This window comes from Oryzias latipes, chromosome 19 (genome assembly GCF_053564925.1).
Source record: "Oryzias latipes strain Hd-rR chromosome 19, Olatipes_Hd-rR_3.1".
Classification (NCBI taxonomy): Eukaryota; Metazoa; Chordata; class Actinopteri; order Beloniformes; family Adrianichthyidae; genus Oryzias; species Oryzias latipes.
In genome coordinates, this window is record NC_136255.1 from 9145329 (window position 1) to 9159081 (window position 13753).

Genomic DNA, 13753 nt, shown 5'->3' on the forward strand with positions numbered 1-13753 from the left:
ATCCAGTTTTCTGTCCCTTCCGCCTGTCTTGTCACAATGGGGAGCAGGGCATTCAGTTGCTCTGCTCCCCGGCTTTGGAACTCACTCCCCCCTGACCTCCGCAACACTGACACACTCCCACATCTCAAATCAAAGCTAAAAACTCATCTTTTCCAAAGTTGTTGTTTTAACTATTTATTGTATTTCTTATATTGTGTATATGTTGTGCGCCAACCTTGAGTTCCCAGTAAGGCGCCTTATAAATAAAATGTGTTATTATTATTATTATTAATAATAATAATATTATTATTATCCAGTGGCGGATCCTTCACTTCTGCTGCTGTGACTGGCTCCTGTACTCAACCAAGTTGCGGCTCCTACACCTCTGCGGCTGTGACTTGCGCCTCTACTCCACCCAGCAGCGGCTTTCCCATCTATGGTGCTGTGACCGGCTCCTCGTTACCATCTAGCGGCAGCTCTTTCATCTTTCCAGCTGTGACCGGCTCCTCTCCTCCACCTGGTAGTGGCGCCTGCTCCAGCTCCAGCCCTGATGCTGTGCCACCAATAAGTGTAGAAGAGGTGTGCGTAGAGCTCATGAGGCTCAATGATTAGAAATCTGCTGGTCCTGATGGAATATCACCTCGGCTTCTAAAGGATTGTACATCGGAGATGGTGGTGCCTCTTCAAACTATCTTCAACAAGAGTCTTCAGATGGGATGTGTCCCTGGTTTGTGGAAAACCTCATGCCTTGCCCCAGTGCCTAAGGTGACAAGACCTGCAGGGATGAAGGACTATAGAACAGTTGCCCTGACATCTGTCATAATGAAGACTTTTGAGAGGCTGCTAATCCAGCAGCTCAAACCTCAGGTGGAGGGGGCGCTGGAGCACCTACAGTTTGCCTATCAGGACAGTATAGCCGCCAGCCAGTTAATAAAGTTTCTGTCTGTCTGTCTGTCTGTCGTGTCAAACGATTCATATTGTCTATTATCTATTATCCCTTGTGCTATCCTATGACCCCACCCTTACATTATCCCAATTTGATATCAATTTGACAATCGTAAACAACGTGTTTTTCTGAGTATGTTAATGAAGCTGAGCTCGCCTATCCCTCCCGGTGCCGTAGGGGCCCCTGTAGGGAGGGCTCCTCTGCACCTGGCTGGGTGGGTGGGTTGGTGGTAGCCCCCCCCCCCTCGGGCTGCGTGGGTCCCATCGGGTCCCATCGGGTCCCATCGCTCAGGATACAAGTTTTAATGTCTGATTTTTGACTCTATTTACAAAACACTGGGCAATTGAATGCCCTTTGAAGGTTAAACCAGTTGAACCTTTACTACTTAGGGACTCATGATTATTAGTACCGTATGGATAATTAATAATAATAACAATAATAATTGATCCTTTATCCCACAATTGGGCATTCTTCTCCGCATATTGACCCATCCCCTGGGGGGAGCGGTAAGCTGCAGACTAGTCGTGCTCAGGGGATGACAGCTGGCTGGGGAGAGCGGGGATCGATCCGTCAACCCTTTGGTTGTTGGACGACCTGCTCTACTGCCTGAGGAGTGATGGCGTCCTTTTTGCTTCACGGAAGTGACAACCATTTGAAAATTGATCGTGATGGAGAAACTAACAATTGCTGTTGGTGCCTAATTACGTAATACCAAGTCTTTCATATATCGGAATAGAGCTGTGGAAGTAAAGGCCTGGAGAAAGATTTATGAGATTTGCACCACTTCAACATTTCGCATCAGGTTTCTTCCAGCATAAGTACATGCGCTAGGAACAGGTAGCGACAGTCCAGTCTGAACACCGTATGCTAAAAGTGCATTTAAGAACTGTCATAATCAGAAAGATTTCCATTTTCCAGCTGGTGGATTGCACCACGTTTATTGTTTCATTGCGTTCTTGAGCATGCATCACATGCCTGGAGTGAACATAGCATCAGTTTCACCTGACTGCAAAAGGGTTGATAATACCAAACTGACCCTGAATGCGCATTTCAGCTCTGAACCCTGAGTGGTGGATGGGGTTGAAGGACCAGAGCAGATAGAAATCTATGAATGGCTTTGTATGAGGTAAAATGGCAGGAGTGGCCATGACCACTCTGTAGGAACTTCTCCATGAATATCAGCCCATGAACAGTTGACAGCAGCAGACAGCAAACTGGTGGAGTTGATCACAAAACTTTATTTAAGTGCAGTCAAACACAGTGGTCAGGATCTGCTTTAGGGTCTGTCTAATTCAGCTATACAGCACAATAAAAAACGATGATCTTTGAAAAAAAAAGCACATGAAGGATCGTCTCACGTTTGGAAGTCCTATGTTCATGGGCTGAGCTGCAGCAACACACTGAGCCTCACGAGTGTGCACGTAGATCGTACTTGTAGCAATGACAAAGACAGATATGAGGAGCGCCTGGACGATTCCCTGACCTCTGACTTACACTTCACAACAGAAAGTGTGGCATTTAGGGACACAAAAAACACCATGGCTTAATGCAGCTTGGACTTTTCCTTTGAGGAGACAAGAACTGAGGAATCCACACCTTCTCTTTCATGAGGGGGGTTATTAATAACAGCAGAGCCACAGAGGAGGTTCCTTAAAATATAATTATCATCTTTATGTAAATTTGTACTTATATCTCAACATTTATTGTCTTCATGTATATCTGCACTGTATTTATAATAAAATATCATATTTTCTTGGAGTATAAATCGCAGGAGCCCAAAAAATGCATAATAAAGTAGTTGCACAAATCACACTGAAGTATAAGCCATACTTTTGGGAGAAAAGTGCATCACTTCTGAACAAATCTGGCAAGCCCAGCGTCATGCTGTGTTCACGCCAAACGAGATGCACGATTAAAATTCACATCTGCAGTCTCTCTTTGCACACATCAAATTTAAAGCTTAATGCTTGTCCTAAAATGTTGCATAAACCATAAGCTCCAGACGCCTGTATATATCTCTGACCTCATTTACAATAGATGGAAGATGGGTGGATGGTGTTAGGAGCTCAGGTTTATTTATTTTGAAGAGCTCTACAAAACATGGGTAAGCATGTCTTCATGTCTGGTCTCATAAGATCAGTTAGTCCTTTTTTTTACAGCAATCTTTACCTCCTATTGCAGGAGCTGCATGTGAATGACAGCACTTTCAGCTGTCATTCATTAAACTTTCCAAGTTTACTGACTTGTCCCACATTAGGAGGAGAACAACCAGATTCTCCTACATGTTTGTTTTGGACAGTGCATCTTCTTCTGCACTGTTATAAGTAGCAAATACAGAATTCTCCCCTTATTCGCGGGGGGTAGGGACCAAGGACACCCGTAAATATGGCGAATATGCAAATGGTGAGAACCACCCCCCAGCCCTGCATCTGAAAACACTGCTAAAACATTTCTGATGCCTTGTAAAATATTTATTAAGGAACATAGGAATATTGCTCAATATAATAGATATTTTTTTCTTTTGAGCAATAGAGTGTACTGTCACATACTTTATAACACACATTAGGAGCGTCACTCTGTGCCTTAATACCAGGAGCCCATGCTTCCTCCTTTTATCAGTTAAGTGTCAAAGGGAATCTGCTTGCTCCTGAGTGCAAGTTACAAAAAACAAATGAAAAAAACTGTGACTAAGGCCGCCTTTACACTTCCGGTCTTGATGCTCATATCCGATTTTCTGACTATATCCGATTTTTCTGACGACCCGCTTACATCATCTTCTAAAAGTGACCCGTATCTGATGTTTGCATTTACACTATACAATGCTGAAACTATCAAACGTAGACGTTCTGAGGACTACGTGGCAGTATTTCTGCATTCCGCGGACCTCCTTCAGACTTTTGTGATTGCGGTTGTCATGAAGGCAAGGCGGCGACGGAAGGAGGGGATGCATGGGGGAGTAAAAGGAGGGCTGCTCGGCTCTCTCTGAGTTTTGAATGAGGAAGTGTTTGCAGACGTGCTGTAACTAACAGTTTGATCCAAGTGTTGAACCTTTCCTGCGCGATGACTTCTCTTTTCTGACCGTGGTCAGAAACACACGGGAGATTTCCTCGGGCTTCACTTTTCTGTTCTGAACCCTCAGCCTCCAGAGTGGGCTAAGAGAAACTCCAAAACTTTTGGGGGAGACACCTTATTTTTAATTTACGGTTCTCCGACACTCCCCCGCTCCGCGCTCACACCCCCTCTCTCTACTTACACACATACGCAAGCACGCGCACGCGCGCGCTCACACACACACGGTCCCCATCATACACGCCCCCCAAAGAAATAACCGCTTCTAGCCTTTTCCTTAGCAACGGTGTCCCGCTTCATTAGTTACCGTTTGCGTCCCAACCGGGACGGGACGGGACCGGACATAAAGCGGTTTCCAACTACGGTCTGAAGCCTGAGGCAGAAAGGTAACACGCTGACAGCAAAATCAGCACAAAAGCACCTTAATAAGTCATGTGATCTCAGTGGGTGGTGTCCTGAGTTGACGTCACTGAGGTACGACTCGCATTTACTGGGGAATATCCGATTTGTCTGCTTACATGGCACACGCAAATGCAGGTATCCGATTCTTTTCCGATTTATTTCCACATATGAGTGAGGCCTGTATCCGATCTGAGAAAAACGGAATCCATGCGCTTTTGTCCTGCTTACACGTTCACCGATCATATCCGATCTGTGCCAAATGAGAGGACAAAATCGGAGTTGGGTCACTTGATCCATGCAGTGTAAAGGCGGCCAAATAATCTGAAAGATTTGGCAATTTTATCTGCACTTATGTACTTTATAGGAATTATTTATTTTTTTGCTATAGTTTTGCTCTGAACTAACCAGCTGTGAGCTTCCTTCCATGTTTGCAGCTTTTGTTGTCATGTTGTCCTGGCTTCCAGAAGAGTAATTTGCCCTGTCACTCCCCTTGTCGAGTAGTTTATCAAAACTTTGGCAATCAGGCCCCATGCCTCTCCTTCCTCACTGAATCGTTGAAAAATGCATGTTTTGTGTCATAAATAATATTGTGTTTTTGTACTTCCAATGTTAGATTTTTGTCTTTCATGCCAAAAACTGATGCTGGTGTTATCCACAGTGCTAACATACGTTATCATGTGGGCACATCTGTCGCAGGCTGATTGGCGAGGACCCAGATGCAGGGAAAGAGGCTCAAACACTAGTCAATAATCGAATGATTTAATAAACAAAAAATTTCACCGGAGGAAAAAAGCAAAACCAAGGGAGCAAGCTGAACTGGCAAATACAGGGTGTGCAAACAAAATCAACCAACACTGAATGCAGAAAGCAGTCAACTTAAATAGGGAGCAAGCTAAATTAGCTAAGTGCAGACAGCTGTGCACTCCTCCGCAGAGATCAGGTGAGGGTGTGGATCAGCTGGGAAGAGCCACAATCAGCAGCACAAACAAAAAACAAACAAACACATGCAGAACATAACATCCCCTAGATTTTATTAATTTTTATTTTGAAAGTACAACGGGAGTTTTTATTTTGAAACTGGACTCGTTTTACATTTTCTCCAGCTTTTTGCCACGAAACTGACGCAGACTGGAAATATACCTCCTACGTAAAGCTTGTGTTGCCTTGTGGAGTAATAGAGGTCAAAAGTAGAATTGAGTAAGACAATGTAAACATTATGACTGATCATTTTTTGTGTCAATGCAATGCAACAGAGAAGCACTGCAGATGGACCAGTGCAAATCAGCCTTACCAGAAACTACCACGTCTGCTGTCAACACCTTTGTCATTACATGGAAGATGGACCTCTCGCTTATGAAATGGACATGACTAACAAAACTGCTGATTATCCTCTACAAACCTGAGTTGGACTTTAAAAGACTTCTCTAGTCTTATCACAGTGGACGCTGGCGCAGCGTTTGCCTCACCAGTTTGTGCTTCAGAGCACATTGCACTTCTCTTGGGGGGGGGGTCACTATCCACTACACACTCTAGTGCAACATTTGTCAAACTACAGCAGTTTGACATTTTTGGCAGCATACACAAGTGTCTGTATGGAAAATCATTGTGGAACACTGAGAGCACCAACACACCACGTGTGGATTAACATCCTCATGCACTGTTGCACACAGTAACACACATGCTCACATGGGTTCGTTCACATGCTTTCACGTCACTTTCAACCCAATACATGGATAACACTGGATTGTGTGTTCACGGACAAAATGCATCAGGTAGGATGGCCGAGAGTTCAGAGGTGCAGCGTCACAGACATAATCAACAAGGATATGTTTGTGACTGAAAACAAGGTCAAAAATTAAAATGCAACCACCTCTATTACCTGGAAGGTTCTTTGAAAAACACCTTTTGGTGAAAAAAGTATCAAACATGATGTGGGAGGTAAGATCTCAGAAATATTTAGGGCACAGATAAAAGGCAGAAAATCCAAACTCAACTGTCATCACAGGAAGAACCTCTGCGAGCAGAAAACACTAAACTGTGGTTTCGTTCTTCCAAGGTCCAGTCCGAATGTTACCGGTGGCATCTGCGCCAAACAGCCCATCCTCCTGCAGACTTCTGTTCCGGCCAATGGTCCCCCGCCGGCTGATGGTGGCGTGCTGGCGAGGCAGAGTGTTTCTGGGGAAACCTCTCTGCTCTATATCAAGAAAGCCGTCATGCTTCTCCCCGTTTGCAGTCTTTGGCATGAACCCGCAGTCTGCATCCTCTGGAGAAAACTGGGTGCTGAACAGGTCCGATTTGTCGCAGCAGCTGGGGTTGGGGTCAACTGAGCTGTACAGGTGCCACGGGCAGGAGAGAACACCTTGAGAGGGCATGAGAAGGCTGGATGTGGTGTTGTCATGCACATTCTGGGAGTGGCTATGACAGGAAGTTACAGAGTCTTGCACGCTGAGGCAGGAGGTCTGGCGCTGCAAGGAAGCCTGCTGTTTGTCTAGGTGGGGGCTTAGGCAGGGGAGCTGGAGGTCTGGCTGTGGGCAGTTGGACACCAGCGGAAAGCCCTGCGGGTGCTGTGCAGAGTGGGGGCTGTGAATGCTTCCATCCATGCTGAGTGAAGCCATGTGTGAGCGATAATCCTGGAGGCAGGGCCGGGGGCAATTGAAGGAGCGAGACTTTGCTCTGTCAGTAAGGCAGCTCTGCAGAGGAAGAGCTGGATGAGGAAGACTGTTGGGAAGTGGAAGAGGTGATGGCACAGAGTCATCAAGAGGGAGGGTCGGAGACATGGGACTCATGACCGCCACGCAACAGGGACCAGAGTTAGAGGGAAGCGGGCTCTGAAGTGGAGGGGTCATCTTATCATAAGGGCCTTGTAGAAGGTGCGGGGACAGTGATGACTGCTTGGCTAAGGAGGGGGAAGCCAAGTGTTGGTGCTCCTGCCTCTGGCTCTCACAGTTCTTGTTTTTGATCTTGGACCTGGACAGGCAGCAGCCCCACCACCGGTTCCACACATCGTCACGTTTGGCGCAGTGCTGAATGAGGAGGAAGAGCCCCAGGGTGACACAAAACGCCCCATATAGGCAGCTGAAGATCATATCAAGGAAATGTCCCAGAGAAACTGCAAGCGCCCCCAGAGCCCAAGTGGCCAGAAAGAGAAGCAAGGTGAAGGCCGTGGCTCGGAGCTGTGATTTGAAGGAATGCTCATTGGCCAACACTGAAACCCCAGCAGAGAATGGTTGACTCTCTGAGGACGCCCCCCCACCGTCAGGGTGGCAGTGATGGTTTGGCTCGGCGACCGACAGCTGCTGCTGCTCCTCGCTCACCACTCGCAGCTCATACTTCCTCTCCGGGTGGCGCTTCAGCTGAATGTGGGTGCACAGGAAGTAGATGCACATGACCAAGACCAGAAGACCCACAGGGGCATAGAAGCCCCCCAGACTGGGTTTCCATGCCATCCAGCAGCTGGAGAATAAAAAAAAGGAACACAAACTCTTGTTTTCTTTTTTTTTTTGACAGCTTAAGGATGTAATGATGAGGAGCATACTCACTACAAAGCCCCGTCTCTGCTGCCGTAGTTCTCCAAATCAAAGCCTGCAGTGACGCCAACGATTATGAGCGGGATGCCATCGCTCACGAGATAAAATCTGCCAACAAACCAGCAAAACACCAATGGAAAGACAAACTCATCTCCAAGCTATGTGTTATTCTGCAGTAATATTATACCACTGTTATTTAAAGACATTCTAGGTCATCACAATTAGCTTTTGTTCCCCTGCTGGTTTCTTGAACACACTTCCAGTAAGACCAACGGACCAATGTTGACGTGTCAAGCACCTTTAGGTCCCTCAAAAGAACAAAACAGCCTGATGGATCTGATCAGATAGGGTTAAAACTATCTGATCTACTTAGTAAGAGCAACTCTACTTTAGTATATTATTATCCAAAAAAGTAGCATAAAGTCTTCACATTTACCAGAGTAAAGCTACGTATACACGAGGCATGTGTCGCACATTCAAGTATGTGCTAAACGCGCTTTTAGAACACCCCGTTCCCACTGAACTGTTGCTACCACTAGCGCATGCACTCACAGTTAAAAGAGGCTTGGTGCAAAATGTCATAGCAGTGTAAAACCCACGAATCTTGCTCATTTACACTCATATACAGTAAATGCTTTGAAGATGTCTGATTTATAAATGTAAGTTTTAAAACCATGCAAACAAACTATGAATATATCTTCAAATTCACATAATTCCAGAAAAATTCAATTGATTGAATCAAGAAAATTTCTGGTTGCTTGGCTTTCAAATTAGCATGACAAGATGATTTACCACAAAAGGGGCTATTTACTCAGTTTCAAATTCTTGCTTGTTGATCAAATTGCCCTTATAATAATAATAATAATAATGGATTGGATTTATCTGCGCTTTTCATGACACTCAAAGCGCTTACATTGTGTCCATTATTCATTCACTCCTCATTCATACTTGGTGACGGTAAGCTACTGTTGTAGCCACAGCTGCCCTGGGGCAGACTGACAGAGGCGTGGCTGCCATTTCGCGCTTACGGCCCCTCTGACCATCACCGGGAATATTCATGCACATTCACACACCAGTGGAGCCACACTGAAGGCAAGGAGGGTGAAGTGTCTTGCCCAAGGACACAACGACATTTTGGCTGGTGGGAGCGGGGATCGAACCGCCAACCCTTCGGTCATTGGACGACCCGCTCAATCACCTGAGCCACTGTTGCCCCTTAAGCTTCTTTAATGACTTAAAAGCCTGTATGAGCAGAAAAATCCAGCAGGAAGAAGGAATTGACTCCAAATTTGACATTCCTTCAAGGAAACTCCTGAAAGATTGTCTCATTTTGAAGCTTTAGGACTCCAACATCTGAAGATGCTATAAAAACCAGAGTCTTACACACATTTACCTCAAGATGGTTGGCTTGCCCCGTGTTTGGGTCGGTCCGTTTTTGTCCGGGGCCCTGAATGGGTCTTTAGAGACGTCACCAAAAACATTTCTGGCCATACATGTCAGCCACAGCATGGTGGACAAGGAGGCATAATGAAGAACGATTCCGACCTAGAACAGGTGTAGATGTTCTGAGTTATTCTGTCCAAACCAAGCCATTTACAAATTCTGATTTGATGCACTCTTAACTAGTGACCCTGATGGAATACAATGGTTGAAGTTTGAAGTAAAAGGTGATTCTAGTTCATAGTATATGTCTACTAACGTCACATGAGCGTGGATGTGACACGCATGCGCGTAAACTGGACGTGTTATAAAGGGGCCGTGGCGTAGGTGGGACTTTTGACGTCATTACGAACGTGTCAGAAGATCAGAACTCATACCACATGACCAAAGAGCCATTCTAGTGAACAAAGTTATGTAGTAAAGTGTGATGTCCATCCCCTTCCCCCAGCATGGACCTGGATGTGGAGGGGGTGTATCAGAATGTGTGGGGTGTCATTTTTGTTTGGTGAAGCATTTGTATATTTTTATGAAGCGTTAGAAAAAGGATGCAACATTGAAAACCTTTGAAATCATTATTCAGTCTAGTGTGGACAAAACCTGGTTGGGGAAATCCTGGAGGACTCCCCCTGTACGCAAAACAGTGGGAGCTGGTGGTGCTCTGTGAGGTGCCCCTAAATTGCATTTTTCAACCCATGCATGAGCCTGCTCAGACATCTGTGAGGCAATTGCTAGGCATTGCAAGCAGGTTTATTTGCATACCACATTTCAGGTACAAAGACAATTCAAAGAGCTACATTTTTTTAAGCAACACGGTTCTCCAAAATGGTGAGTAACTTTTCCTTAGTCGTGTTTTTGCGTCAATTGTATGAACTGTGTCTTAAAATTGTGTTTGTGCTACAAACATTACATAGAATTGAGAAAGTCCTATACATAAAAGGCTTAAAAAAATGAAGTCCAGGCAACCTTATTTTTAAATCTATTTTTATTATTAAATCGTGAATGAAAAAGATTCTTTTTTGGCTTTGAATGTTAACTTGAATAAAACACTTTTTTTTCTCTTTTCTTTAAAGAGATCTTTTTCATCAAAATTACTTCTGATTGTTGTGGGGGGTGGGGTGGGGGTTGTTTGATAGAGAGGAGCTTGTTTTACAAGCAACACGTAGAATTGAGAGAGCTCATTGTTTAAGAAGAGTAGCAACTAAAGTAACTAAAAACTTTTCCAGCTAATTTTCCTGGAATATTGAGGGTCTTTACGGATTAACATGTTAGCTCTGCATTTAGCAAAAGTATTATTTGTTTTCTTTAAAGAGATTTAATTTATTAGGATCTCTTTTGACTTTTATGACTGATTTGATGCTGTTTTGTCTTTTTATAATCTTTGTGGTTACTTCAACATGAACTCTTAATCACCAGAAGAAAGTGTCAGCCAGCATGACGAAGCTAAACAACACACTTTGGTCTTCAGCAGGTAATCATTAAAGTTTGTAAGTAGGATTTGGTTTGTTTTTTTGTTTTTTTTTTAAATGAAGAAAACCTTTTCCAGTTATAAATAATGAATAATAAAGATATTGTATTGATCCTGCCTGCTGTTGAGGCTGCTCTCAGAATTCACACTAAACTGACCATGTTGTCTTCACTGTGAAGAGCCCTAAAGCTCAATGTAAGAATTGTTTACTAATCAACTGTATTAAAAGTTAATGACAACAAAGTTTAAACATGTATTACATGTATTAAATTTTACCTCAGACATTTTCCAGTGTTTTTTATTTTAATAACTTGTCATGTTTCAAAGGTTAAATTCTGAAACCTCTTAACATGTAGCTATGCTTTTTTCTATAAATGAAATATCATAACGTAGTTAAATGTAAAGAGATCGTGATGAAGCTTTAAAATGTTTCGAATGTTATTTACATTTTTGGTGAATTCATATTGTTCCACGTTCCAGTTCAAAGGTGTTTGATAATTGACCATTAATTTATATACGGGCGGTTGGTTTTGTGTGCAGTGATTTTATTATTTTTATGAACTTATAATGAAAGCCAAATCACTCCAAGACTAAAAAACACCAGATGACAGAGTTAAAAGCTTTTTCAGGATCAAGGCTGACCATCGCTGCATGTATTTTATTTCTTGAATATGGCTCAATATGTGTAAGGTATGTCTTATATTATCATGTGCTTGTCTTTGTGAAATATAGCCTGTTTGATTTGTGTTGATAAGACATGACAGCACAAATTCTAATCTCTTTGCCATGATCATTGTAGTTTATAATCCACATTGAGGACAGAGATGGGTCTAAATGAACTACAGTTAAGTGGGTCTTTTCCTTTATTCGGAGTCACTGATATACTGTCTTGTTTCCACGAGGGTGGTATTTTGTCCTCTTTCAATGCTTTATTTAAAATTTGTGTTTGAAAAGGTAATAATTCCATTTTGAATTTTTTGTACCATTCTGAGGGAAAACCGTCTGGCCTAGGTGCTTTATTTGGCTCTTGACAGTTCACCTTCAGTTATTTCTGCAGTATGTAACTCATTTTGATCCTCTGTTATAACTGCTAAATTAAGTTTTTTTTTTTTTAAATTCTGTATTTGGTGAGGATGTTTTAAGTTTGGTTGTGTGTATAAATGTTTGTAATAGTTTAGGAAAATCTTTTGGATTTTGCTCTGATAATGTACACATATTTTCCACATAGTATTGTATTAGCTGTTATGGTATCTTGTGTCGGACAAAAAGATTCTCTTGGTACATGATCCCTTTACGTAATAACAATGCATCTTTTTAACTAGAAGGGATTGAACATAAAAACAACAGAGATTTTAAAAAAAATGTTCTCTCAGCAAATATTTGGAACAAACAACCTTTTTGCTGGGAGTGTTATTCCGGAGAAAAGGTTCTGACAGACAGAACCTTTGTGGAGCTGGAGATGTTGGAGCTCCAGTCAGGGATAGTCCCGCCCACTTTAAAGAGCAGGGCCCTTGTAGATGTGTTGTCTTTACTTTCATAGCGTTTGTGTCCCAACTAATTTAGAGTTTGCTTTAAACGTCAGGAAGAAAGAAGGCACTTTGAACACTTAAATTGTGCACCAATTCCAAAGAGCTTCTTCTTTAAACATTGTACTTGTCTTTTGGTGGTTTTCTCCTGTATTCTCGGAGTTTCTCCACAAAGCGCAGTTGATGCCCCTCTCTGCTCCTCTGCACTGGGTCGGTGGGAGGGGGGATGGCGGTGACCAGGAGTCCCCGCGATGACATGTCGGCTGTAGCCTCCGCCGCGGTCTGATATAGGCGCTTCCTCCTTGTAGAATGTGCATTTTCGCAGGGTAAGGTGTCTGGAATCTTGATTTTTCTCTCTTTCAGGACTTTCTTTGCTCGGTTGTATTCCATACGTTTCTTCTGGATTGCTGGGGGATAGTCGTGGTCACGGAATAAGCGATTATTGTTGTATATGGTCTGTCTCTTCTGCCAGGTTCTCTTTATCAGTTCTCCATTGGCTCTCAAGTTTGAGAACTTGGCTATGATGGGGCGCGGTTTGGACTGTGGTATTGCAGGCTTTGGTGCAGCAGCTCTATGGGCTCTTTCTATATGAACACTGGAGTCACGTTTAATATCCAGAGTCTCAAAGAGCAGTTTTTCTAGATCATATTGGTGCCTTCCGCCTCTTCGGGAATGCCATATATTCTGATATTCTCTTTCCGTGCGTGAGCCTCCTGTTCTGTTAGCTTAGCCTCCATGCTATCCTGCGGCTGCAGAAGTTTCCTTAGCAGCGTTGATGTCGCTTGCAGAGTTGTTTCCACATCATCAATGCGGGTTTCCGCGTCTTCTAATCGAGCCTCAGCCTTCAGTTGGTTTCTTTGGATCTCTGAAAGTCGCCATTTATAGTCCCATCAGAAGCGTTTTATTTCTTTTAGGATTTCCTCCAGGCTAGCTGGTTCGTTTTTACGTTGATTATTAGATTCTTGCTAGGAGGAGCGGCTCCGGTTATCATCTATATATTCGGTAATAGGTGCAATATCTGTGTTTTCCCTCCTTCGGATCAACTTCCTGGTCTCTATTATTTTAGAAAAATATCACTTTACTTCAAAATTATTGATTTTCGAGGAGTTAGTTTAATATTGTCGGGGAACACTGAAGCTATGCTTCCATCTTGAGTGAGGAGCCGGAAGTCCCCCCCCATATTCCAAATTTATGTTGTTGTTTTCAATGTTTTGTACTGGCTGTAGTTGTATAACGAGATTTGTTTACTGTTTTGTTTATTCAGTTTATTTAGAACAGTGTTTTTCAACCAGTGTGCCGCGGCACACTAGTGTGCCGTGGGAGGTGGTCAAGTGTGCCGTGGGAATTGCCCTCAACTGATTTAACAACATTTCCCATCTCCAGGATTTCAGCTCTCTGT

At 43.4% G+C, this 13753-nt stretch overlaps 1 protein-coding gene across 6 annotated transcripts in view; it reads right to left on the reverse strand.

Annotated features, from left to right (window-relative positions):
- Nucleotides 1–2143: 2143 nt before the first annotated feature.
- adgra1a (adhesion G protein-coupled receptor A1a) overlaps nt 2144–13753 on the reverse strand; it is a 68731-nt gene continuing 57121 nt past the window's right edge. For 5 of the 6 annotated variants that reach the window (XM_011473518.4, XM_004086840.5, XM_011473517.4 and 2 more), the window contains 3 exons: nt 9317–9468; nt 7936–8031; nt 2144–7849 (listed from right to left, as the gene is read on the reverse strand). In XM_011473518.4, the coding sequence (XP_011471820.1) occupies nt 6427–7849; nt 7936–8031; nt 9317–9468 (1671 nt within the window). In that variant the 3' untranslated portion in view covers nt 2144–6426. The remainder of the gene's footprint in view (nt 7850–7935; nt 8032–9316; nt 9469–13753) is intronic. The other variant, XM_020702031.3, reaches the window with a different exon arrangement.